We start from the raw sequence: 22822 nt of genomic DNA, 5'->3' as shown, positions 1-22822 counted from the left end.
TATGTGATCATATGAAAAATTATGGTGATGGGAATAATATTTGAGTTTCCATAAGTTTGACAAAGATTATATATGTTTGTTTCTAGAACTTTCCATATTAGTGTAAAGTTGTCCATAGAAGTGTAACACTTCGGAGCAATTTAGGTAGTAATAAAAAAATTCTACAAACAATTGAAGTTGTAAGAATGTTATAGAAATTATTTTAGGGGTCATGTGTTCATAGGTGAGCGAATTGGTGATGATTGACTAAGATTGATTCACGAGATGTTCATTTAATACAAAAAGATCTTAGTAGAAATGAAGTACATTTGAACTTGCTCATAATCTCATTTACACCCTTGTTGGGCTTTAGGGTAATGGGCTTAGACCCATATTGAATTGCCCATGGGCTGGGATGACCCATTTAAACCACCCATCTGAGGATTCATCCTTTGCAGGAGAATGAATGTCTGGATGTTTAGCTCCACTGGAGAAGTAGATGTGAACAAGAACTAACAGAAGAGATGATGAATTAGAATTAGCCTCAATTAATCCCTGGTAGTATCATCCCCACTCATCCTTAAAGCTGTGCTTATATCATAGCACCTTGCCAAAAGAGCAGCTATCGTATTCCCTGCAGAAGACCAGATAATTTCCGGTGGGGGAGTAGCAGAGGAGGATAAACTTGAATCAGGAAAAAGAACTGATGTAGATATATCTTCCAGTGTGGGGGTGGGGGGTAAACTTCAGCATAGACCATCAGCAGACCAACTGTAGGGAAAATGAAAAATGCCAAACGATTAGCTGTGCAAGAGAAATGAATGGATGAACAAAAATAAGTGGAAACAATTCAAACCTTATCTGATAAACAGGCCTAACACAGCTTTTGAAATTTTCCCATCATGGCATTTCATAACTTGACAGACTTGTCACTTGCCACCCATTGCCTATAAGGAGAAAAGCAAACAGAGTTTACAAGCTGTAAGAAATCAGCAAATTGAAGGCTGAACTTAGGTTTGGAAGAAAGAAATTAATTTGCATCAATAGGGAACATAAAAATCCCACTAAAAAGCAAGTATTCAATTACTACTTTAGGTGCTAAAACATGGGCCTCTAATTGGCCAAGCATTTTGAATTCCAATAGGCATGCTGCAAAACAATATATAGAACTATCTTGCTTTGTGAAAATCATCAAGTGTGCATGGTGCTAAAACTAAGCTTAAACTCTAATAATTTCAAACTCCCAAGAAGCCAGGAGTTGGAATCATCATATCCAGTGATAGACATGATTTTTCAGACTGGCTGCATTTCTATTTCATAGTCATGCCTTCTTTATGTTGCTTGGAGTCATTGATAGGTAAGAATTCTCTGTCACAATATGCAACCATATGAATAATCTTTGAAAAATAAAGAACATACTTCAACAGACTTATAGACCTTAGAAGGGTTTTTGGAGAGACTTGATGAGAGAGACATTAAACATAAAGATAGAATTGCATTACAAATAGATATATATGGAGAGATGGTAATAGAGATGCTTATAATGAATTCTAGCAGATTGAAAAGGAAGACAGCAAGCCATTTCCTAGTCGAATTGCCTACAAAAAGAAGTCCAGTAAGATAAATACCAAGTGGTCAAGGCAATAGGAAAAAATTGCCATAATTTATATGAGAAATTTAAAGTTGGTATTGAGCAGAGAAAAAGAATTATGTGTTGAAAATGTGCTTACTTTATTAAATGCAAAGATGGTCAGTATTGAATGGTGTCTCCTTCTAAGTTCTGCAACTTGACTTATTATTGCTCAAAGATGAACTTGCGGTTTATTTCAACATATGGGATGTGGGAAATCATGGGCCAATCTTCTCCTTTCTCCTTTATGCACCTTTGACTTAGGAGTGGACAATCTCTGATATATAGCTGTGAAACTGTGTCAGAAAGTCCTTCTCTTGGCAAAAATGACTGCAGCTTAGGACACCCTGAAATCCATAGATGCTGAAGGGAGGTGAGTGTGTGGAGAGCCAGGGAGGTAAGGGATTCAAGATTCTTGAATCTTTCAATGGAAAGATAGGTGAGAGTTGAAGGAAGAAGAAACGGATCCGGATCATTAGAAAAGGAGACCACTTCAGGAAATATGCCAGCAATGGAGAATGATTTGAGAGAGGTGAGTCTGCTAAGGCCCCACTTAGATAGGGAAGTCTGGATATTCCCACAGTCAGCTATCTCAAGAGACGTAAGAGAAGTCAGGTTTCGCATTTGATGCGGCAGGGACTTGAGATTCACGCATCTTTTGATCTGAAGTCTTCTGAGGTTGTAGAGGCAGTCTGGTAAGCTTTTTAAGTTTGAATTCACATTGACGTCCAAACATTCAAGTGAATTATCATCGTGAAACATCTTCTCTATCATCAACTCCAGTTTGCTGCAACTCCAAATCTGAAGTAGCTTAAGGGTGGGCGGGAAGCAACCTCTCGGGAATGACTTGAGAGATGAACATCTCCAGATTTGCAAGACTTGAAGGCCACTAGTATTGTGCTGGGGGCTGGAATCATGTTTCATCACTCCATCTGGTAGAGACTCGAGGTTTTCGCAGTAACATATATGCAGTTCCTTAAGAGTAGTTGGTAACTCTCCTTCTGGAAAACATCTGAGAGATGGACAGAAGCTGATCTCTAAATATTCTAGGAGACACAAGCTGCTATTCTTGTTACAATTCCTCATCATCCCATCAGGAAGAGACTTTAGGTCTTCACAATCTCTGATGATAAGCCGCCTAAGCATTGAGAGGAAATCTATTTTTGGAAATGATACCAGCTTTGGACAAGCCCAGATGCTTAACTCTTCAAGAGATGTTAGGTTCTGCAATCCATTAGGAAGCTTCTCCAGGTTACCACACTTCCCTATTTCCAGATACTGAAGACTGTGAGGCAGCCCTTGTTCTTCATCATCTTCCAAGGATACAAGTTGTGGACAATCCATAATCTCCAATAAGTTTTTTGATCCATCCGACAAATATGTCAGTTCACCACATTCTGAAATTCTCAGGACTTCAAGTGCTGGTAAGAAGGTCATGAGCCCTTGATGTAATCTGTTGAACCCTGAAATTCCATAAATTGTAAAGCGGGTGAGTGAGATGGGGTCAATCCCACTTCTCACCACCAAGTCATTACATTCTTGTAGATCTAATTTACGAAGAGATGGAAGACTTGGAAGTGGAATTCCCAACTGTGGGCATTTCCAAATATTAAGCTTTATTATGGAAGGTAGAGGAGTGGGTAATTTGTTGATCAATTGAGGACAATTCCGAATTGTAAGTTGTTGAACATGAGGATATGACTCTAATGAAGAACTGTGCTCCCAATTCACCCACTTTGGCATATTCACAAAAGATAAAGACTCCAAGGATGGGAAAGCTATGATGGAAAGAGAAGGCCCCCCAAGGAACTCAACACCCACTTTTTTCACTTCTTCCATTCCTTCAATCCGTAAGTTTTTGAGCAATGGTAATTGTCCAAGGCATGGTAGCGATGTGCATTTTCTACAATTAATGAGCGTTACATCCAACATTTTACAAAATGAGGAATCCCCTATCCAACATGGTAATTTTAGTCCACCATATTCCATAATGCTAAGTTTTTTTAGATTCAAATGGGGTTGTAGAGAGTTAAGGACATCCATTTCATGCATTTTGTTTCGCGAATCATCAAGCTTGGCACTCCATTTCACTGTCAACCATTCAAGTTTGTGTTTGAGATGTAGATTGGCATTCTTTGCATCTTGAATATTCATCACATTTTCCACGTTTGAAATGCAAAGTTCTCCTTGAAGATGTGGCATATTCCTCAACTCCTTTATTTCCAAATTGTTGTTTTTTCCCACCATAAAATTAGACAATACTTGCAAACTTTTGAGTTTACCAACTTGCGTAGGCATTTCTTCTAATCGACCTGTATCACTAACATCAAGATGTCAAAGGTTAATTAGGTTCCCAATGGTAATCGGCAACCTAGTAAGATTCTTGCACCCTGATAATAATAATGTTTGTAAGAAATAGAGGTCACAAACTGACTCAGGTAACGATTTGATTTTTGTGTTAGACAAGTTGAGATACCTTAAATGCTTCAAGTCACCAATTGAATTGGGTATCTCACTTATTGAATAACCACTTAAAGCCAACACCCTCAGGGTTACTAGTTTTGGCACCAATTCATGAAGCATCTTATTGCTTAAATAATGGGGCAAAAACGGTGATGAACAAACTGGTAATGCTATAAAGGTGCGCAAATGTCCAACCTTATGAAAGAATTCAAACTTGTTGAAGACATCAAAGTAGCAACGAATGAATGATGAAAAACGAATCTTTTCAGAAATAGAGCAATCAATCCCCAACCTATCCTCTAAATGAAAGCATATTTCTCCGGCTACAAATTGAGCTAGATCATGAATGAAGTCATGCATCACGAATCGTGATATATTTCTATTTGATGGTTGAAAAAAAGACATTGACATCATTTCACGAAAATAATCATGACCTAAATCTTCCATTTCTTGCTTATTAATGTCTTGAGAACATTGAATCAAACCTTCAGCCATCCATAAGAGAATCAACTCTTTTTCCATAAATTCGTAGTTCTTTGGGAATATTGCACAATAGGCAAAACACCTCTTCAAATGTGAAGGGAGATGATTGTAGCTCAATCTCAACGCAGGGATAATACTGCCACACTTCTCACCTTGTAAATTCCATACTTTACTGTTCAATATATTTTCCCATTCTTCCTCTTCTAGTTTAGTTCGTAAAAGCCCACCAAGTGCTTTTGCTGCCAACGGCAAGCCCGCACACTTTTCTACAATTTTCTTGCCAATCAATACTAAACTTGGATGGAGGTTAATACTCCTATTCTCAAAAGCATGTTTCTCAAACACCAGCCAACAATCTTCATAAGATAAATGCTTTAACTCATACAAATTCTTTTCTCCTCCCATCATAGTTGCAACCCCTTTGCAGCGAGTTGTAACTATGATTTTGCTCCCTTTTCCTCCAGCCCAAAAGGGAGATCTCAAGCAGTTCCAATCACCATAATCCTCATTCCACAAATCATCTAAAACTATCAAAAACCTTTTTCCTCTCAATGCTTCACTCAAAGCCCTTTGAATTTGATTAAAATCCTGCAGGTTACTGCTGTGGGAAGTGACAGTCTCGAGAATTGTCTTTGTTATTCTCACCATATCGTACTGATTTGATACACAAACCCAAGCTTTGAGACTAAAATTTTTTGCTGTTTCCTCATCGTTGTACACCATCAGGGCAAGTGTGGTCTTCCCAACTCCACCCATGCCAACAATGGAGATCACTGAAACATTGGTTTCAGTGGGTTCTTCTTCCCTGAGAATCATTTCAGTGATCGTCCTTTTATCTCCATCCCTGCCAAAAACCCAAGGCTCGTACGCCATTGATGTTGTGGTAGAGCTTTGCCAAGCAGAAGTGGTTGCTGCAGCTGCCATTTTTTCCAAACCAAGCTCAGATTTTCGAGCTGAGATCTCTTCTAACCGGCAAGTGATTTCCCTGGCCTTGGACCTCACGTTCGCACGCCGCCTGATTTCGGTTAGACTACAAATAGAAATGAGCTTGCGTACCTGGCTTGTGCTGGCTTGATCAGACTCCGCCGCCTTCAGCTGTTGTCCCAAAGCATCGTAGGCGAACTCGTCCAGGACGTCCTCCATATCATAAGACAAATCCCTCAGATCGCTCAGCCATTCTTTCACAGACTGGTCTGCGATCTGCTTCTCGTCGACGTCGTTGAGCTCTCTCCGGATATTCGACAGTTCTTTCTCCCATGTCTTGAGGTCAGTATGAACCCACATTTTTTTGGCAAACCTCCACAAATCTGACGAGGCCAACTTCTCAAACAGCAGGCCGATGGCAGCAGAAAGAAAAGCCTCTCCAACAACCTCCATTTTTTCTTCACTGGAGAAAGCTGAAGCAAATCAAAGGGATACTTTTCTTTAATTATTTCGCAAATGGGTCATGTTGAATAATTTCTGGCAAATTTGTCTACTTCCTCCGCCAAGTGGGATTTCATCTCCAGCTACTTGCAAGAGGAGAATCTTGAATTTATGAGGAACTTTGTCCACTTTTGCCAAGTTGGTTTCAATCTTGAATTATTTAGCAATTGGGTTCCTTGGCCAAATAAACTATATGACAAACATGGAACATAGCGTATGTCAATTTCTCAAACATGTCATCATCGGTCTGAAATATTTCATTTGCACACGGCAAGTCTTAGATAGGTACACAAGATAAATAAATAAATAAGTGATAAATCCCTTAATTTTGAAAATTAAAAATAGATATTATATTGATTACATTAAATAATTAATTGTGATGATTAATAAAAAGGATACGGTTATCTCTAAAAAAAAAATCAAGATAATATTAAAATAAAATTTTTAGAGGTTTGAAAGTTCAACATTGAAGAAAATTTCTAGAGCTTTTGAAAAGATTCAAAAGAGTTGAAGAAGATTTATTAAAGAAAATTTGATGATTTATCTAGAGTTGAAAAAGATTTAAAGTTTAGGGAAAAAGATAAAATATTTGATTTTTTTTATTTAATTAAAAATAATATGTTGATATCAATCACTATACGAAATTCTAAGATAGTAGATGTCATATCATACGTTATATTATATTTAATTTGTAAAATAAAAAATGGAATAGAATACATAATACTATATTTTTTTTAAATATAAATTATATTTTTTTAAATATAAATTATATTATATTCTAATATTTGTTATTAAAAAAATATGAAATTTCTCTTGATTAAAATATTTAAAATTTATAATTTTTTTTTTTATATTATGCTATTCAATATATAAAAAGAATTTTTTATATTAAATAATAAATATATTAGTAATATTTTAGAATATATTTTATAAGTGAAAGGATAATTGACTTATTCTATTATCAATCAAATATGAGATTTAATAGATTATCCTCTCTCTTATTTTATTTTATATTATATCTAAATAATTAAATACAATCCTAGTTTGTCTTTGAGATAAAATAAGTAGAGCAAGAGTGGGAGAGAAAAATGAGAATGATGTTTTAAGTATTTTTAAAATGAAAGGTAATTTAACCTTCATCAGAATTTAATGTGTTGGACTGTTGGTAATATTTTCCTAGGTAAATTTGAGCAAATCAATGAAATTTGCTTGTCAAGACATATAACTTAGGTAATATTTTCTTAATTTATACAAAGGTTAGAATTTTCAAATTCGAGATTGGATCTTTGTTAAACTCCTCGTGAAAAGAATCCCCATAATATCAAAGTAATGCTAGGTTTTAATTGAATAAAAAAAATTAAAATATTAAACTTTTTTCCTAAACTACTGATATTATAATTAAAATAAATTTTTTTGATTTTTTTTATTTAATAAAAAATAACTTTGATAGAAAATAAACTTACTATTAATAAATTCGATTTAGTTATATTAATTAATATATCTATTTATAACCAAGTCTATTCGGTCAAAAAAAATAAACATAACCTTACATAATTAAAATTTTTACAAAAAATAAAATGCTTTACACTGACATAAAGCTTGACCAATGGAAGATGAAGTAAGGTCACGAAAAGACATTACAATCCAGATGCCAATGGGTTCAACCAAATATGAAACATGAGCGAGGTGGTTGGTTCGACTCGTAATACATGCTTGACGAAAAGTCCTTCTAAAGATTGGTGATTGTCATTTTTCTCAAAAATCAATGTTTTCCCGATAATTCTATCAATTTTGATCTCCTTCTATTATAACTTGATCTTATTTGTAATTCGATTTTTTATTCCTTTATATTTTGATCTTATTTTTATTTCTACCAGAATATTTTCCGGTATAAAAAGCCAAAAACCAACCAGCCTGTCTTGATTGATATTGATGGAAACATTGATAATTTATTTGAGACGATGATCAAATGTCATGTAAAATAACCATCAATAATGTTTATGATTGATTTTGGGCCGGCACATCCCACCCTTTCATCCCTAGCAGATCCGAACGGTCAAGCAGTACCCAGCATCCACCCTTCCGATTAACATCGGTTCGATTCCACTCCACCTACTAGGGTTGGCCGATTGCCATACAAACTGAAAGCTGCAAGAAACACAAGGTCTAGACTAATAAAGACCGGGCAAAAGAGATCTCAAGAGAAAAGGTACCAATACCATGTCATATGTGTTATGAAAACCCCACAAGAAACGGTCAGTCGCCGGTGTAACTGGCTCACACAGAGGTCAGAAGTGGGAGGTCGATTTCCGCACCCCCATGGTTTGAAGGAGCAAAAAAGAACTTCCAGGTTTAAGGATTCAACATGGAGATCTGTGTCTCTGGGAGCTTCCCGGCCTCTATTTCAAGAAGCAACTAAACCACAAATACTATGATTTCATAGATACTTTTTTATTCTCTTCAGTAAAAGAAACAAAGCAAGAAAAGAAAGAAAGTAAGAAAAAACCTTGCAGAACTGAGCTGCCCCTTTGGCTTTACTTTCAAGAACTTAATGTTCTTAGCAAATTCGTCCAAGCACCATCATGAATAAGCCTAGTTTTGAAGAAAACCGTAGGCCTGTTTGAGCTTTAGATGGTGCTTGGATGAACTTGTGAAGATCATCAAAATTCTTCTGCATCAACCACAACCACAACCTCAACCTCCCCTCTCTTCTCCTCAGTTCAAGAAGATGCCCCTTGAATGAGGATGGGTGGTGACTGGTGGAGGGTAGGCACCATTTAATAAGTGCTTAAAAGCCACTTTAGTGCTGGCAGGCTGCAATTTTTTCTCTTTTTCTTTGGCTTTTTCTTTATTCCAAGGTCCTTATCCTTTTATCAACTGCTGTGGGATTCCCCTAGCTTTAAATTGGTACGACGTCATTACAGGTTGTAAATCAGACAGGCGGGTGTGGGCTTTCAGGGTGGCCGTCCATTTATATTTATATATATCTTGAAAGTCTACAACGTGATGCTGTACTTCTGAAACCCTACCACGTGACGCTGTACTGCTGAAACTCTAACACGTCCATTTATATTTATATTTATATAGTGATTTGGTCCACGTGCCACGCTAGCGAATAGTGTGTTTTCTTTTACATTTATATTGATTTTAATTATTTGATAAAAATTATAAGAAAATAATCTTTGAATATATTTTATTTTATAAAAATTATATTTACCTATTTTTACATTATAATTATGGTTCAAATTTAAATTAAGACAAAAGTATTTTTTAAGTTTTGTATGATTTTACTTTTTAAAAAAAGTTCAACTTTTATTTTGATTTCCAAAAATGGTTTTCTATTATTTAAAAAGGAAAATAATTTTGAAAAGAATTTGTTTGTTTTCTACTTGAAAAAAATAAAATCAATATAATGGACTATTTTTTTAATTATTATTTTTAAAAATTATTCTGTAAATTACTTAAAAATACATAAATAAAGTATCTTCCCACCACAAATTCTAATATTTATCTTCTTACCTTTTATTTTTATTTTTTATCTTTTTATTTTTCTTTTTTTGAAGTTTTTTTTTATAGATAATTCCATGAAGTGAAGTGGAGACCAACAAATTCCAAAATATTGATCATTCTTCCAATTGTTTTCTTTTTTCAATAGTGAATAAAAAATATTGGCCCGTGATATGGTAGTGTTTTTCATACAAAGAAATCTTTGGGAAAAAGTTTTGTTTTATGTAATGTATTAATATTTATTAAATATATAGGATTTAGATCAAAAAATTTTATAATATGAACTATTATTTTTATTTTAAAAGAAAAAATATATGTGACATAATAAAATTTGTCTATATTAGATATCTAGGGTATTTATCATATGAAAAGGATTTTTAAAAATGTAATACTCCGTTATTTTCTAATTATAGAAGTTAAAAATCTCATATAAATAGAATTATTATTTTAGTTTTTTAAAAAGTTTAGGAAATATTGTGTTTAGGAAATTTTATTTAAATAGAATTAATAGTTTGTTTTATTATAAAAAAATAAAATTATTTTTAATAGATGATTTTCCTAAAAATATTTTAAGAGAAAAGACTTTTATTAAAAGTACTTCAAAAAGAAATATTATAAGTTTGTTTAATAGGCTTTTTAAAAAATACTTTCTAACTTAAAAAGGTGTTTTAAGAAAAAAATCAAGTGTTTAACAAAATTCAAGTAACACTTTTAAAATTTTGAATTCAATTTTAGTGTTTAAAATCAATCATAGTGGTTTTTTTTTTTTTTAGAAAACTTGATATTTGATTCTCGTAAAAACACTTTAAAAAAATCATTTAAAATTTTTTAATTACCTTTAAAAATTTTATCCAGTAAATATTTGAAAGTTGTTAAACAATTCAAAGATCATTTTTACGTTTATAAGTATTTATTTGAAGATAATTATTCCTTAAAAAATAATACATTTTATAAAAAGATAAAAGATAAAAGATAAAAGATAATTTAACTCTCTCTAAATTTCACTTAAAATGAAAAAAAAAATCTAAATTTATTTGATATTGTGGCCTATTTTTAGGAATTTATCCTAAATAGAGTTTTGCTCACAAAATTATTGCAATCCCCTATTACTATTACTTAAAGTCACACCCATCTCCATCTTTTGCATTTACGCTTTCGTATCCATTGGCTCTTGATAGTTGATATGGGATAAATTTTTGTGTTTTGAAGGAGTAAGGCTTTTCTTTTCTAGTGTTTACCCTCTATGAAGGAGTTTCTCTTGTTTGATTCTTTTTTCCTTTTTTTTGAAAACTTTCTTAGATTTGTTGTTAATATGAAAGAGATTTTTATGATTTGAAGTTAATCCTAAAAAATAAAACAAAACAAAACAAAGCAAATTGTGGGTTGTTGTTCTTGCTTGTTTGGTAAAGAAAAATGGTAAATCATTTGTACAAGTTATGTTAAGAGAAGTAAGGAGAAGTTATTGTCCTTAGGAAGGGTTACTTAGGGATTAAATAATAAAGATGGAGCAAGGCTTGGACAAGTGGCATAATGGCAAAGAGCTAATCATGATTATTAATTTTTTTTTTTAAATGACATGTGACAACCAACTATGCCATATGATTTTTTTTTTGTCCATGATACCATATTTTAAATTTTTTTACATTTTCAAGTAAAATTCAAAGTTGATAATTATGATTTTAGTTTTTTACTTATGAACCTAACTTGCCTAAGATTTTAATTTTTTTCTTGGTTAAAATATTTAATATTTTTAATTAAAAAAAATAAAATCTTGGTTGTGATTTTAACATTTCGCTTTGTTAAAAATTTAATTTTTTTATTTATATAAAATAAAAAATAAAATATATTTAAAATAATTTAAAGTTATTATATTTTATATAAAAGTTATTATCATTTTTTATTTTTAAAAATAAAAAACAAAAAGTGTATTCAAACGACACCTTAGGTTCTAAAAATGGGAACTATTAGAGTTCATAACCAACTTTGATACTATTTGTTATATGTAAGCCAAACTTTAATCATCTCAAATGAAAATCTAATTGATCTTAAAAGGTCAAATTAACCCTTTTTATGTAGTTTAAGTCACACCAAATTCTGAGCTAACAATCTTTGACATACTTCATGGGGCGAACACAAAATCCCAATCACATAAAATATTGGGCTTTACTTATTGAGCTAATACCAAATCTCGAACCAACACAACCTAGGGCATAGTTCCTTGGACCAACATCAAATCTCGGGCCATACTTCTTGAGCCATCATTTTTCCAGGAAACAACATTGTTGCCAACCTAAAAATGAGTCATGATGAGGGCAAACTTATCCTTCTAAACATTAGGCTGCTATCTAAATGGTTTGTTCAATTGTCCAGATGTTATACTAATTCTTTACAAATGGAATAAAATTAGTTTCGGGTTTTGATAAATAAGGATTACTTGGAGGAACATTTCTTTAAAATTTTGTGCCTGAAGGATCTGCACTAGTATGAATATGTGGAAGCATCTTTCTTACCAGACTTTTGTGCATGCAGGAAGAGAAGATCATGAGGTAGGCTGTCCATTCGACTAATCAAGTTAATACAAGGACACATATGTTTGTTTAAATAAAAGACATAGGTTTTTGAGAGATTTACTCTAAGCAAGTAAGTAAAAATGGAAGATTCTTAGAATAAATTTTGGAAAAAAAAGTTTTATATAAATTAGAAATTTAGAAAATTATTTAATTCAATTAAAATAAATAAATAATAATAATAAATATTACAAATAATAATATTAACATGGACAACAAACTTATAATTTTATAGAAATATCTTAGAGTAATAGTTTTTTTTTTTTAAATATTATGTTAGGTGAGGATTAATTTTTTAGGGATTATAAAATTCTTATTTGGTTAGTATATACAATGTTTTCAGAACCAAATCGGTCATTGAACCGGAAAAGTTACCGATTCACAGTTCACTGGTTGGACCGACGGTCAAATCGCGGTTGAATCGATAACATCGTAAATATATATTTTATATATTACTAAAATTAAAAATAATAAATTCTATCTATAATTTTGATAGTATCTGTTATGTTTGTTGAGTTTTTTCACAAAATTTTAGTTGTCAATCAACCCAATATTTTCATCATTTCAATAAATTAAAATTTCAATGTGCAATAAATAAAACAAAAATAAAAAAAATTAGATATTAAAAATATCAAGCACACGTCATCAACATAAACAAGTTAAGAGAAGTCAAAAGGAGGCCCATGAAAGAAATTATGAAACAAAAAAAGGAAAGGCCCAACTTCCCATTAAGAGCCCAAAGGGAAGGATGCATGCAGGTCAATCATCACAATGTTTCAGCTCAAGAATGGGAAGTTCCATATTTCTTTATGGGAGGGCTCTTTGCCATTGGGAGGGGGGAAGCTTTCTAGTGCACCGCCGGGGGTGGGGGGTGATAGGGCTTTGCCGCGCGACGCAGGGGGGTGGGGGAGGGAAGGTGGGGTGGGGCGGGGCTCCCAGCACCAGGGGTTGTTGCCGACGGGACGATGAGATTTGTGATGTTTTGGGGACGGGGTGGGGGGACTTTTTAGCGCAAGGCGGGGGGAGGTGGGGCGGGGTTCCCAGTGCCGTGGAGTGCTGCCAACGAGATGACGCTCCGGGCGACAGTGGAAATACCAGCTGCACGGGGAAGGGGAAGGAAAATGAGCTACCGGTTTGCCAGTCGGATCGGCGGTTCAAACGATCCGATTTCGGTTTGATTGCTTTCTGGTCCAATTGGTCGGACCGGATCGGAACCCTGACCGGTTGGCAGTTGAACCGATCGGATCGGCCGATCCGGTAGAGTTTTTAAAACCATGAGTATATAATATTAATGTTTGAGATGAAATGCTTGTTGTTGAGGTCGTTGAAAAACGAAATTTTCTTTTCAAACAAGTAAATGGAGGCATTGCTTTCGCAAATAGGAGCAAGTAGGAAATTGGGGTACCATAGTTGGCCCACCTTGAATAGCAGATTTCAGTTATGTGGAACCCATTTTCAACTTTGTAGTTTGTGAATCCAATCAACATATGACTTCATAGAGATGAGGAGACACAAAAATCAAAAGGAAACTTCAAAGATAAGGAGCAAAAGTCAGAAATGTGAAAAGTTGAGATTCTTGAAAACTCAGTATGTGGAAGCATCATCTCCCAAATAGGAGGGGCAAGTAGAAAATTCAGGAATAACACCTTACCCCCCTTGGATAGCGTTTTCTAGCCGTGTGAAACCTATTTCTTGAGGAATGGCTTTTGGAAGCTATTTTCACAATGTTCTAATGTGGCTTTTCCCATCTGTTTCACTTATTCAACAAGCGGTGTCCCATATTTTTATATATTGAATTTCAATAGTATTATTTAATGCATATATATATATATATATTGGTAAATGTAGGGATGCCAAAAAAAAAATAAAATCCTCGATTTGTCATCCTAATTAGACCTATCCAATATATATATATATTACTTCTAATAAGTTGTGAACCCTAGTCTAATCTAAACTTATTCTTTTAAGTTTGAGATGAGTCTAATATGGTTAGGATAGAATCAAGTTTGGGTTTTGTAGAAAATAAAATATTATATAATATAATTATATTTTTGACCTTTTTTTTTTTTGAAGAATTAAAAGATCATGTGAAATAAATATTACAAAGGTCCTATATCATGTATAGGTTACGTTCAAGTCGCTCAAACTTACTTACATGTCACATAATTATATTAAGTTCAAGTTAAAAAGCTTTAACATGAACTCAATTTAAATATTAAAAATGATCATGTAAGCCTATCCAAAAGTTAAGCAGAATTGAAGTTTGATTAGACCGTTCTATCTAAATTAGAGTTTTACTTAATATCTATGAAAATGATAAAAATGGTAATAACATTGGCCAAAAGTCAGACTCATGGATCCTACATTTAAAAATATGTAATAAAATATTTATTAAAAAAAACATAGAATATTAAATTAGTCCCCAAATAGTAAATTTCACAGTTAGAAAAAATAGAATTATGAGTGGTTGTATATAACTCAAGCTTGAATTGGTTAGATCATAGTATTATTCATTAATGAAAAAAAAATTAGGACTTCAATATTTTTTATATAGGAATTTATTTTCATTTAGGTAACATCATACCAAAAAAAAAAAAAAACCTAGAGGAAAAGGACCTACCCTCTTCAATCATATGGACCCCACTTGAATCAGACTTTTTCCTAGCACGTGATCCAAATTTCAACAAGCCTTTTTCAACCATGTGGACCCTTATTCCTTTTCGTGAGATAGTAGGGACATGCATGCTGAAAGCCTCATTAATTAAGGACAAATGTGTGCTTCAACTCTATGTAGGCGTTTTAAACTTCAAATGCTACAGGATTTGAAGGTCCCCACTTTTCTTAACAGTTTCTATTGTTCTTTTTAGGATATTCATGGAACTAACCGTAGCATTTGAATTTTAAGGGAAGGATGAGTTAGGAAACCGTGTGAGCCCACCACCCCCGCCCCCCCACTTTCAACAAGCGGCACTTTTCACTACTCTTAGGTGCTGATAACAATTGAATGCCATTATCCGTTAGCCATTCAGTTCTTACAGTCCAGCCAAATGGTGATTCTTTTTGGATAAGGCCCAACAAGACACTGAATTTAGTCCTCAGATTCATTATTTTTCTTGTTCATTATTCGAAAGGCTTTGCTTCTTCCATTTTTTTATGGCTTCTTCTTCTTCTTCTTCTTCTTCTTCTTCTCCTTCTTCTTCCACCCATCAATGGAAGTATGATGTTTTCCTTAGTTTCAGAGGCGAAGACACCCGCAAAAGCTTCACTGATCATCTTCACATGGCCCTGCGTAAAAAAGGAGTCAACACCTTCATGGATGACCAACTTAGGAGGGGAGAACAAATATCTCCCGCACTCTTAAAAGCAATTGAAGAGTCAAGGTTTTCCATCATCGTTTTCTCTGAGAACTATGCTTCTTCAAGTTGGTGTCTGGACGAACTAGCAAAGATTGTCGACAGCATCAACGTTATGGGACATGTAGCTCTACCAGTTTTCTATAACGTGGACCCCTCTCATGTAAGAAAACAAACGGGGAGTTTTGCAGAAGCATTTAAGCAGCATGAACAAGTTTACAGGGAGAAGATGGAGAAAGTGGTCAAGTGGAGAGAAGCTTTGACTGAAGCAGCAAAAATTTCTGGATGGGATTCAAGAGATAGGTAATTCTTTCTAACTACATTCTTTTGCTTTCTATTTGTGCTTTTTTATTTTTATTTTAACACAAGCACTGCTTCATCATATCAGAATTATAGTACCTGAAGTCGTAGGCCTCTTTTCTTGATGGCTTCCATGTATTTCCACAGGTACCTGAGATTCTATTTCATTCCATGAAATAGAATGAAAATGGTATCAGCAATGTGATCAATTTTAGCTTGACCGTGTTAAGTTGTATTTAGTCTGTATTTTGTTTTTTCAGTTGCAAAGGGCAAATTGTAAGTACTGTTATATTGAATCTATTTTTCTTTGTTACTTTAGGGCCGGATTTTTATATTTTTTATTTACTATCTCATTACTCTAAATTTTAATTTGACAGGCATGAATCCAAGCTTATTGAGGAAATTGTAAGAGATATTTCAAATAAATTGGTTGGCTCATCCTCAAGCTACATGAAGGGCCTAGTTGGGATGGGGCCCCGCATAGAGGCAATGGATTCATTATTATGTATTGGATCGATTAATGTTCGGATGGTAGGAATATGGGGCATGGCTGGCATAGGTAAAACTACCATTGCTAAGGCTGTTTATGAGCGAATCTATACTCAATTTGAAGGTTGCTGCTTTCTTTCAAATGTTAGAGAAAACTCACAAAGACAAGATCTAGCTTATTTACAAGCAGAACTCCTTTCACAAACTTTAAATGAAGGAAATCCAAATATAGGAATTTTCAATAGAGGAATTGATTTTATAAAAGATAAGCTTCATTCTAGGAAGGTCCTTATTGTTCTTGATGATATAGATCATTGGCAGCAGTTGGAGGCTTTAGTAGGGAATCATGATTGGTTTGGTCCAGGAAGTCGAATTATCATAACAACTAGAAAAAGACATTTACTAATTCATCAAGAAGTGGATGCAATATACAAAGCTGAGGAATTAGAGACTGATGAAGCTCTTAAACTCTTTTGTCAATATGCCTTCAGACATAAGCATCCTACAAGAGATTTTATGCAACTATGTGAGTGCGCAGTAGATTATTCTGGAGGCCTTCCCTTAGCCCTCAAAGTCTTCGGTTCTTTTTTATATAAAAAAAGCATACATGAATGGAAGAGTGAATTCAACAAACTCAAACAATGCCCCAACAGAGAAGTCCAGGATGTGCTCAAAACAAGTTTCTATGGATTAGATGATAATGAAAAGGATATATTTCTTGATGTTGCATTCTTCTATAAAGGGCATGACAAAGATTTTGTTGGAGAAATACTAGATAGTTGTGATTTCTTCTTTCAAACTGGAATAAGAAATCTTTTGGACAATTCCCTCATAACTATTTCAGATAATAAGTTGTGCATGCATGACTTGCTACAAGAAATGTGTTGGGAAATTGTTCGGCAAGAATCTATTAAAAATCCAGGCAAACGTATTAGGTTGCGGGTTCCTGAAGACATCAATCATGTACTAACAACAAATGCGGTAAGACCCAAATGCATCAATTCTATTTTTTTTGTGTGTATAAGCTCTAGTTGAAAGCCTAAGTTGGAAGAATATTAATCCATCTACTTTAACAACTAACAGATCTATACAATTTTACTTGCATTATGAAAGTTGGTACTTTGAAAAGATGAATTTTCTTATGTTCAAACTTGATTCCTCCTAACACTAAAAGAAAACGGAAAGATTAAAAAAAAAAAAAACAACTTTAGTTTGCTATTGTTTACAATTTCTCGTTTACTCTTTGGTTTTTATTTATTTATTTATTATTTTTACCATTTTAACTTCCAGCTCATGCTCTGCTCTACCTTGGTTAATTTTAGGGGACTGAAGCAGTTGAAGGCATAGTCCTTGACTTGTCTTCATCAAAAGAGTTAAACTTCAATGTTGATGCCTTCAAAAAGATGACTAAATTAAGATTGCTCAAAGTCTGTCATTTGCAATTTTGTGGAAGCTTTGAATATTTGTCATGGAAAGAGTTGATCACAAAGTCTTATGATGCTTGGATAAGGAGGAGCTATGACATGTATAACCGTAAATTGCATCTATGTGGAGATTTTAAATTTCTATCCAACAACTTAAGATCTCTTTATTGGCATGGATACCCTTTGAAGTCCCTTCCATCAAATTTTCATCCGGAGAAGCTTGTTGAGCTAAATATGTGCTTTAGTCGGCTAGAACAACTATGGGGAGGAAACAAGGTATGATTATTATATGTGATTTCTTTTTCTTTAAACGAATTTAAAGTTCATTGAAGTGGACTTATTCTAGCCTTGTTTTCTCTTTCTTTTTGACAGCCATTCGAGAAGTTGAAATCCATGGAACTTAGCCACTCTCAACATCTAACCAAAACTCCAGATTTCTCTAGAGCACCAAACCTCGGGAGTCTAATTCTCAAGGGTTGTACAAGTTTGGTCAAGGTTCACCCATCCATTGGAGCTCACAAGAAGCTCAGTTTCCTGAATTTAGAAGGCTGCAAGAACCTCAAGAATTTCTCAAGCAGCATCCATATGGAGTCTCTTCAAATTCTTACTTTCTCTGGCTGCTCAAATCTCAAGAAGTTTCCAGAGGTCCAAGGGAATATGGAACATTTAACAGAGCTTTCTTTAGAAGGTACTGTTATAAAAGGATTGCCCTTGTCCATTCAATATCTCACTGGACTTGTTTTATTAAATCTGAGAGAGTGCAAAAGCCTGGATTCATTGCCAAACAGCATTTTTAAGTTGAAGTCCCTGAAAACTCTTATCCTTTCAAACTGCTTAAGACTGAAGAAGCTACCAGAGATCCTGGAAAATATGGGGACTTTGATGGAGCTTTTTCTGGATGGGACTGCTATTAGAGAGCTACCCTCATTAATCGGACGTCCAAATGGGCTTGTTTTGTTGAATCTGACCAATTGTAAAAGACTTGCAAGTCTTCCAGAAAGCATTTGTAAGCTGACATCTCTTCAGACTCTTAATCTCTCTGGTTGTTCCCAACTGAAGAAATTGCCAGATGACTTGGGGAGCCTACAAAGTTTATTAAAGCTATATGTAGATGGAACTGCTATACAAGAGGTACCTCCCTCTATTACTCTTTTGCCAAGCCTTGAAGTACTTTCACTTTCAGGATGTAAGGGAGGGGAATCCAAGTCAAGGAATTTGGTTTTCGCTTTCCTCTCATCACCAACCGAATATTGGTTGGGTTTGCACTCCTTGAAAGACTTGAATCTAAGCGACAGCAACCTACTGGAAGGAGCACTGCCCAGTGATCTTAGGTTCTTGCCCTCATTGGAAAGTTTAGACCTGAGCAGAAACAATTTTATTACCATGCCTGCAAGCCTCAGTCAACTTCCTCGGCTCAAAAAGCTCATGCTGGCTTACTGCAAGAGTCTTCAATCATTGCCAGAGCTTCCATCGAGTATTGAAATATTATATGCGGATCACTGCACATCCCTGGAAACCTTTTCATATCCATCAAGTGCTTACAAATCGAAGGAGCGTGGGAAATTCAATTTCACATTCTCTAATTGCTTCAGACTAGTGGAGAATGAGCACATTGACATTATGAAAGCCATCCTACTGGGAATTCAGCATGTTGCATCAATACCGAAAGCCCTAGATCCAGATAATTATTACGATGCTATCGTTCCTGGAAGTAGCATTCCAAAGTGGTTCATCCATCAGAGCATGGGGTCTTCAGTGACTGTAGAGTTGCCTCCACATTGGCATAATACCAAGTTGATGGGAATGGCCGTTTGTGCTGTTGTCGACGGAGACCACTCGGGTAATGTATATTTTTCTTGGGGCAATCATCGTGGCTTCCATTTCAATTACATGCAATTCTCAATGGAATCTGAGCACATGTGGTTTGGGTATCGATCACTTCGTGGACTAGAATTTTGGAGCAGTGGTCGGTTCGGAAAGCAGAATAGGACTATGAAGATTTCATTTGGTAGACTTCTCCAGGGGAAGAAGCTAGATGTGAAGAAGTGTGGGGTTCGTCTAGTATACGAGAAGGAGCAGAGAGATGGGGAATGCAGCTTTGGTAATTCTAATAGCATAGCTTTTGTTTTTTCTTATTGCCCAATTAAGAAGTACCATTGGTTCAGTTCTTTAATTAAATATCTTTTTCCAATTAAAGAAGCTAGTTGAAGATCTATTATTCTTTCCCATAATCATGTCATTTCATAATCAAATTTTAATAGACTCAAGTTCTTAATTTATTTGTAGCTTTCTTCATTTCATTGGCACTTGAAAAGGGATTGACGATGATTTTGAATTTGTTAAATAACAAATACTTTTATTTTGTTTTAGTAATCATTCTAGATTAATATTTTTGCAATTGTTTTATGCGATAAAATGAAGGAAATTTAATAAAAAAATTAGAATAAGAAGGAATATGGTGAAAATATATGTTTTTAATACATATCATATAGTTTAATACATTTTACTCCTTTAACCTTTGCACATTTTACCCCTTTAACTTAACACGTATTTTGCACATTGTCTTTTCAGGTTTAAAATTGAACATATTACTTTCAAAGCTTCTTAAATACAAGTAGTATGCCTTTTTTTTTTTGGACAGTGTTAGTTTTTATAGACGGAAATGTCACGTGTTGTGCATGTGATTGAATAAGTAAGGATAAATTTTGTAAATTCAACCACCCGAAAGCCCCAAACAGAGCTCCCCTTGATCCAAAATTCCATCAAACCCTATTTCAGACAACCAATCGCCATGCATGGAGGACTTGCTTTGAAGTGACTGGTAGTCGAGTAGACTGAAATTCTTCTAAGAGCTTAACGTAAATTTTCCACTCCCCGCTTCTCAAGGCAAATACCTAGAACTGCTGCATCCAATATTGGCATATTTGTGCTTCTCAGGATATGAGGTGTTGTGGGGTGAGCTACATCTCCAATCAATACCACATTGTCCTAAAAGATTTGTTCTAAAGGATCACAATCATCTATGGCATTTAGGAAAGGGTCCTTGGTTTCTGTCGCGACTCTCACAAACTTAGCCACCCAAATCTTCTCTGCTTCTTGGTACATTTTCTCGATCATGTCACTGTTGACTTTCATGGTCATTGTCTTCCTCTAATTTCAATTTTCAAGTAAACATGAACCATATATACTTCCAAACACAAAAAGCATATAAAGTATAACAAATTCCGCATGCCCTGTATAGTTTTTGAGTTTTCATTTTGTGAAAAATCAAGAACCCCTCTCCATGCACAATAACCTGAGAGTACCTGCAAACAGGACTCTCATAAAATACTGAAAATCCATATATTACCCATCTTTTCACAAACAAACACATATAAGTTCTCATTGATATTGATTTACAAACCTCAACTTTAGGTTAGGAAGAAAATGCTCCGGAATTGAAGAAAGACACTCATCTACAGAAACGGGCAAATCCCCAACTGTTTCTATGATTTCCCCTGTTTCAAGAACTTTGCTTTTTTACTTTCACACAATGATTTATCAACAGAAAAGCTAAAAGAGAGGAAGAAGTGACCCCAAAAGAAAATGTCCCCAACTAATGCTTTGTAAAAAAGGCCGTGGAGATCAGCCCAATGTGCTGCTCTAAAATTGAAGTTCTCATCTATTGTAAGTGTGCGCCTGATCTTCCTACCATCTATTGCTTGGTTCAACTTAAAATTCATAAACATTAGCTTTTGAATAAACCTTTTTTCAATCAAACCAAAAAAACTGTTTGGCTCCATGGAAAATAAACACTCTAACAACGGGAAAATCAGGATAACCATGGAAAGGGTGAAGAGAGTAATTGAGTGTACTTGATCAATGGTGAGGGGTATAGTGGTTTTGCGAAGAGAATCTAGGTCATCCACCCATGACTCGATGAGTCTATGAGCCAAAGGGTCGAGTTTGGGTCTGGTGTCGATGGGGCATCCACTAGGGGGCATGAAGATGAAGGATGAGAGAGAGCTCTATTTAAGGCTTTTTGGATGATTAAATCTACAAATCTTTCTTTAATTATTCAATCATGTGTATAACACGTGATATTTCTGTCTATTAAAACTAACATTGTCTAAAAAAAAGACACAACATCGTGTTTCTATGGTGGGACAATGTTTTCATTTTTTTTTTCATTGTTTTTTCTAATTGACCATATTCATATATCAATGCTTTAAAAAGAAGATACAATTCTAAATTTTTGTATGAACTTAAAGGAAAGTTGTGGAATACTATCATTTTTGTTCCCTCCATAGATTTTAGGAAATAGGATTTATGTATTATTGAAATAGATATAAAATAAATATATTAAACTATATAAAAAATTATATTACATTATGCTATGGTGATAAATTAATTATAGAAAGTAAAAGTCTAGTTGTACCACTATTTTTATTATCATTTTCATCACATGGATATACGTGGTGGGTAATGTAGGGATCCCTCCCCCTGATGACATGTGGCGCACATCCCTGATGACACGTGGCACGCATTTATATCCAGATCATATCCTTCCGGATTCCCCCAAAAGAACACGTGGTGCACTTCTCTTATCCGGACTTCCTAAAAGGAGAAGCACACGACACTCACAACATTACATCCGGATGCGCCGCCATAACACATCCGGGCAACCGACATAACCTATCCGGATATGTTTATCCGGATCATTGACTAAAGTAAGCAAGTCTTGCACGTAACCACAACAACCTGCCATGACCCACTTTCCGCCACCTGCAGAGTGAAAGGACAGGAATGAAGTGATGACAAGTCACTTCCCACGATCTCTGACAGTCACGGCGCCTCCCACGATCTCTGACAGCCGCCTGTAGGGCGAGGATGTCCCTGCCACCACCTAGTGGCATCATGATAAACCAAAAAGTCTTCCATCATTAAAGGAGGAGAGAGAACTTCTGATGCTATATATATGAACCTTCGCACAAAGAGAAAGGTAAGCTTGCAACACCTAGTAAAAAGCCAACTGATTTATCTCTCTTTCCATGGCTGACAAAACCATCGGAGGGTGTGTCCAGACACCCTGTCCGGACGCCTTTTGCAGGAACGATTGAGTCAAGAACCTATATTGGTTAAGATCGCGCGTTCATCTATTTGACAACTACGTGGATCGCCAGGGACGCGAGGACTCAACAGGTAAGGCTCCATCCTGGACAT

The 22822-nt window shown here is 34.8% G+C and overlaps 2 protein-coding genes and 1 long non-coding RNA gene across 5 annotated transcripts; 1 reads left to right on the top strand and 2 right to left on the bottom strand.

The window, feature by feature from the left end:
* Positions 1–220: 220 nt before the first annotated feature.
* On the bottom strand, positions 221–6272 carry LOC117906052 (putative disease resistance RPP13-like protein 1). Of its 2 annotated transcripts, none has more exons than XM_034818993.1 (3): positions 1710–6272; positions 836–926; positions 221–750 (listed from the first exon to the last, which is right to left on the bottom strand). In XM_034818993.1, exon 1 carries the CDS (start codon positions 5930–5932, stop codon positions 3944–3946), a length of 1989 nt encoding a protein of 662 aa, XP_034674884.1. In that variant the 5' UTR covers positions 5933–6272; the 3' UTR covers positions 221–750; positions 836–926; positions 1710–3943. The 2 variants fall into 2 exon arrangements, with proteins under 2 accessions (XP_034674884.1, XP_034674883.1); XM_034818992.1 differs by having other exon boundaries at positions 836–1347; positions 1710–3938.
* A 1327-nt stretch (positions 6273–7599) lies between these two features.
* On the bottom strand, positions 7600–8480 carry LOC117906227. The gene is made up of 2 exons (XR_004649781.1): positions 8200–8480; positions 7600–8128 (listed from the first exon to the last, which is right to left on the bottom strand). It is a non-coding gene; the product is annotated as an uncharacterized LOC117906227 (long non-coding RNA).
* A 6727-nt stretch (positions 8481–15207) lies between these two features.
* LOC117906480 (disease resistance protein RPV1-like) lies at positions 15208–19887 on the top strand. Of its 2 annotated transcripts, XM_034819501.1 has the most exons (5): positions 15208–15710; positions 16085–17177; positions 17519–17896; positions 17993–19460; positions 19572–19887. In XM_034819501.1, the coding sequence occupies exons 1-5, from the start codon at positions 15208–15210 to the stop codon at positions 19826–19828; spliced, it is 3699 nt and encodes a 1232-aa protein (XP_034675392.1). In that variant the 3' UTR covers positions 19829–19887. The 2 variants fall into 2 exon arrangements, with proteins under 2 accessions (XP_034675392.1, XP_034675391.1); XM_034819500.1 differs by having other exon boundaries at positions 17993–19887.
* Positions 19888–22822: the final 2935 nt, after the last annotated feature.

The sequence above is a fragment of the Vitis riparia genome, chromosome 18, assembly GCF_004353265.1.
Source record: "Vitis riparia cultivar Riparia Gloire de Montpellier isolate 1030 chromosome 18, EGFV_Vit.rip_1.0, whole genome shotgun sequence".
In the NCBI taxonomy this organism is placed as follows: domain Eukaryota; kingdom Viridiplantae; phylum Streptophyta; class Magnoliopsida; order Vitales; family Vitaceae; genus Vitis; species Vitis riparia.
The sequence above is the reverse complement of the archived record's forward strand: the minus strand, read 5'-3'. Positions and strand labels throughout refer to the sequence as shown.

What these genes read in the sequence shown, in the direction of transcription:
- LOC117906480 (XM_034819500.1), top strand. Translation starts at nt 15,208, where the DNA reads ATGGCTTCTTCTTCTTCTTCTTCTTCTTCTTCTTCTCCTTCTTCTTCC. An exon ending in ATGTACTAACAACAAATGCG is followed by an intron (nt 17,178 to 17,518) that starts GTAAGACCCAAA and finishes GGTTAATTTTAG; the next exon opens with GGGACTGAAGCAGTTGAAGG. An exon ending in AACTATGGGGAGGAAACAAG is followed by an intron (nt 17,897 to 17,992) that starts GTATGATTATTA and finishes TCTTTTTGACAG; the next exon opens with CCATTCGAGAAGTTGAAATC.
- LOC117906052 (XM_034818992.1), bottom strand. Translation starts at nt 3,907, where the DNA reads ATGCCTACGCAAGTTGGTAAACTCAAAAGTTTGCAAGTATTGTCTAAT.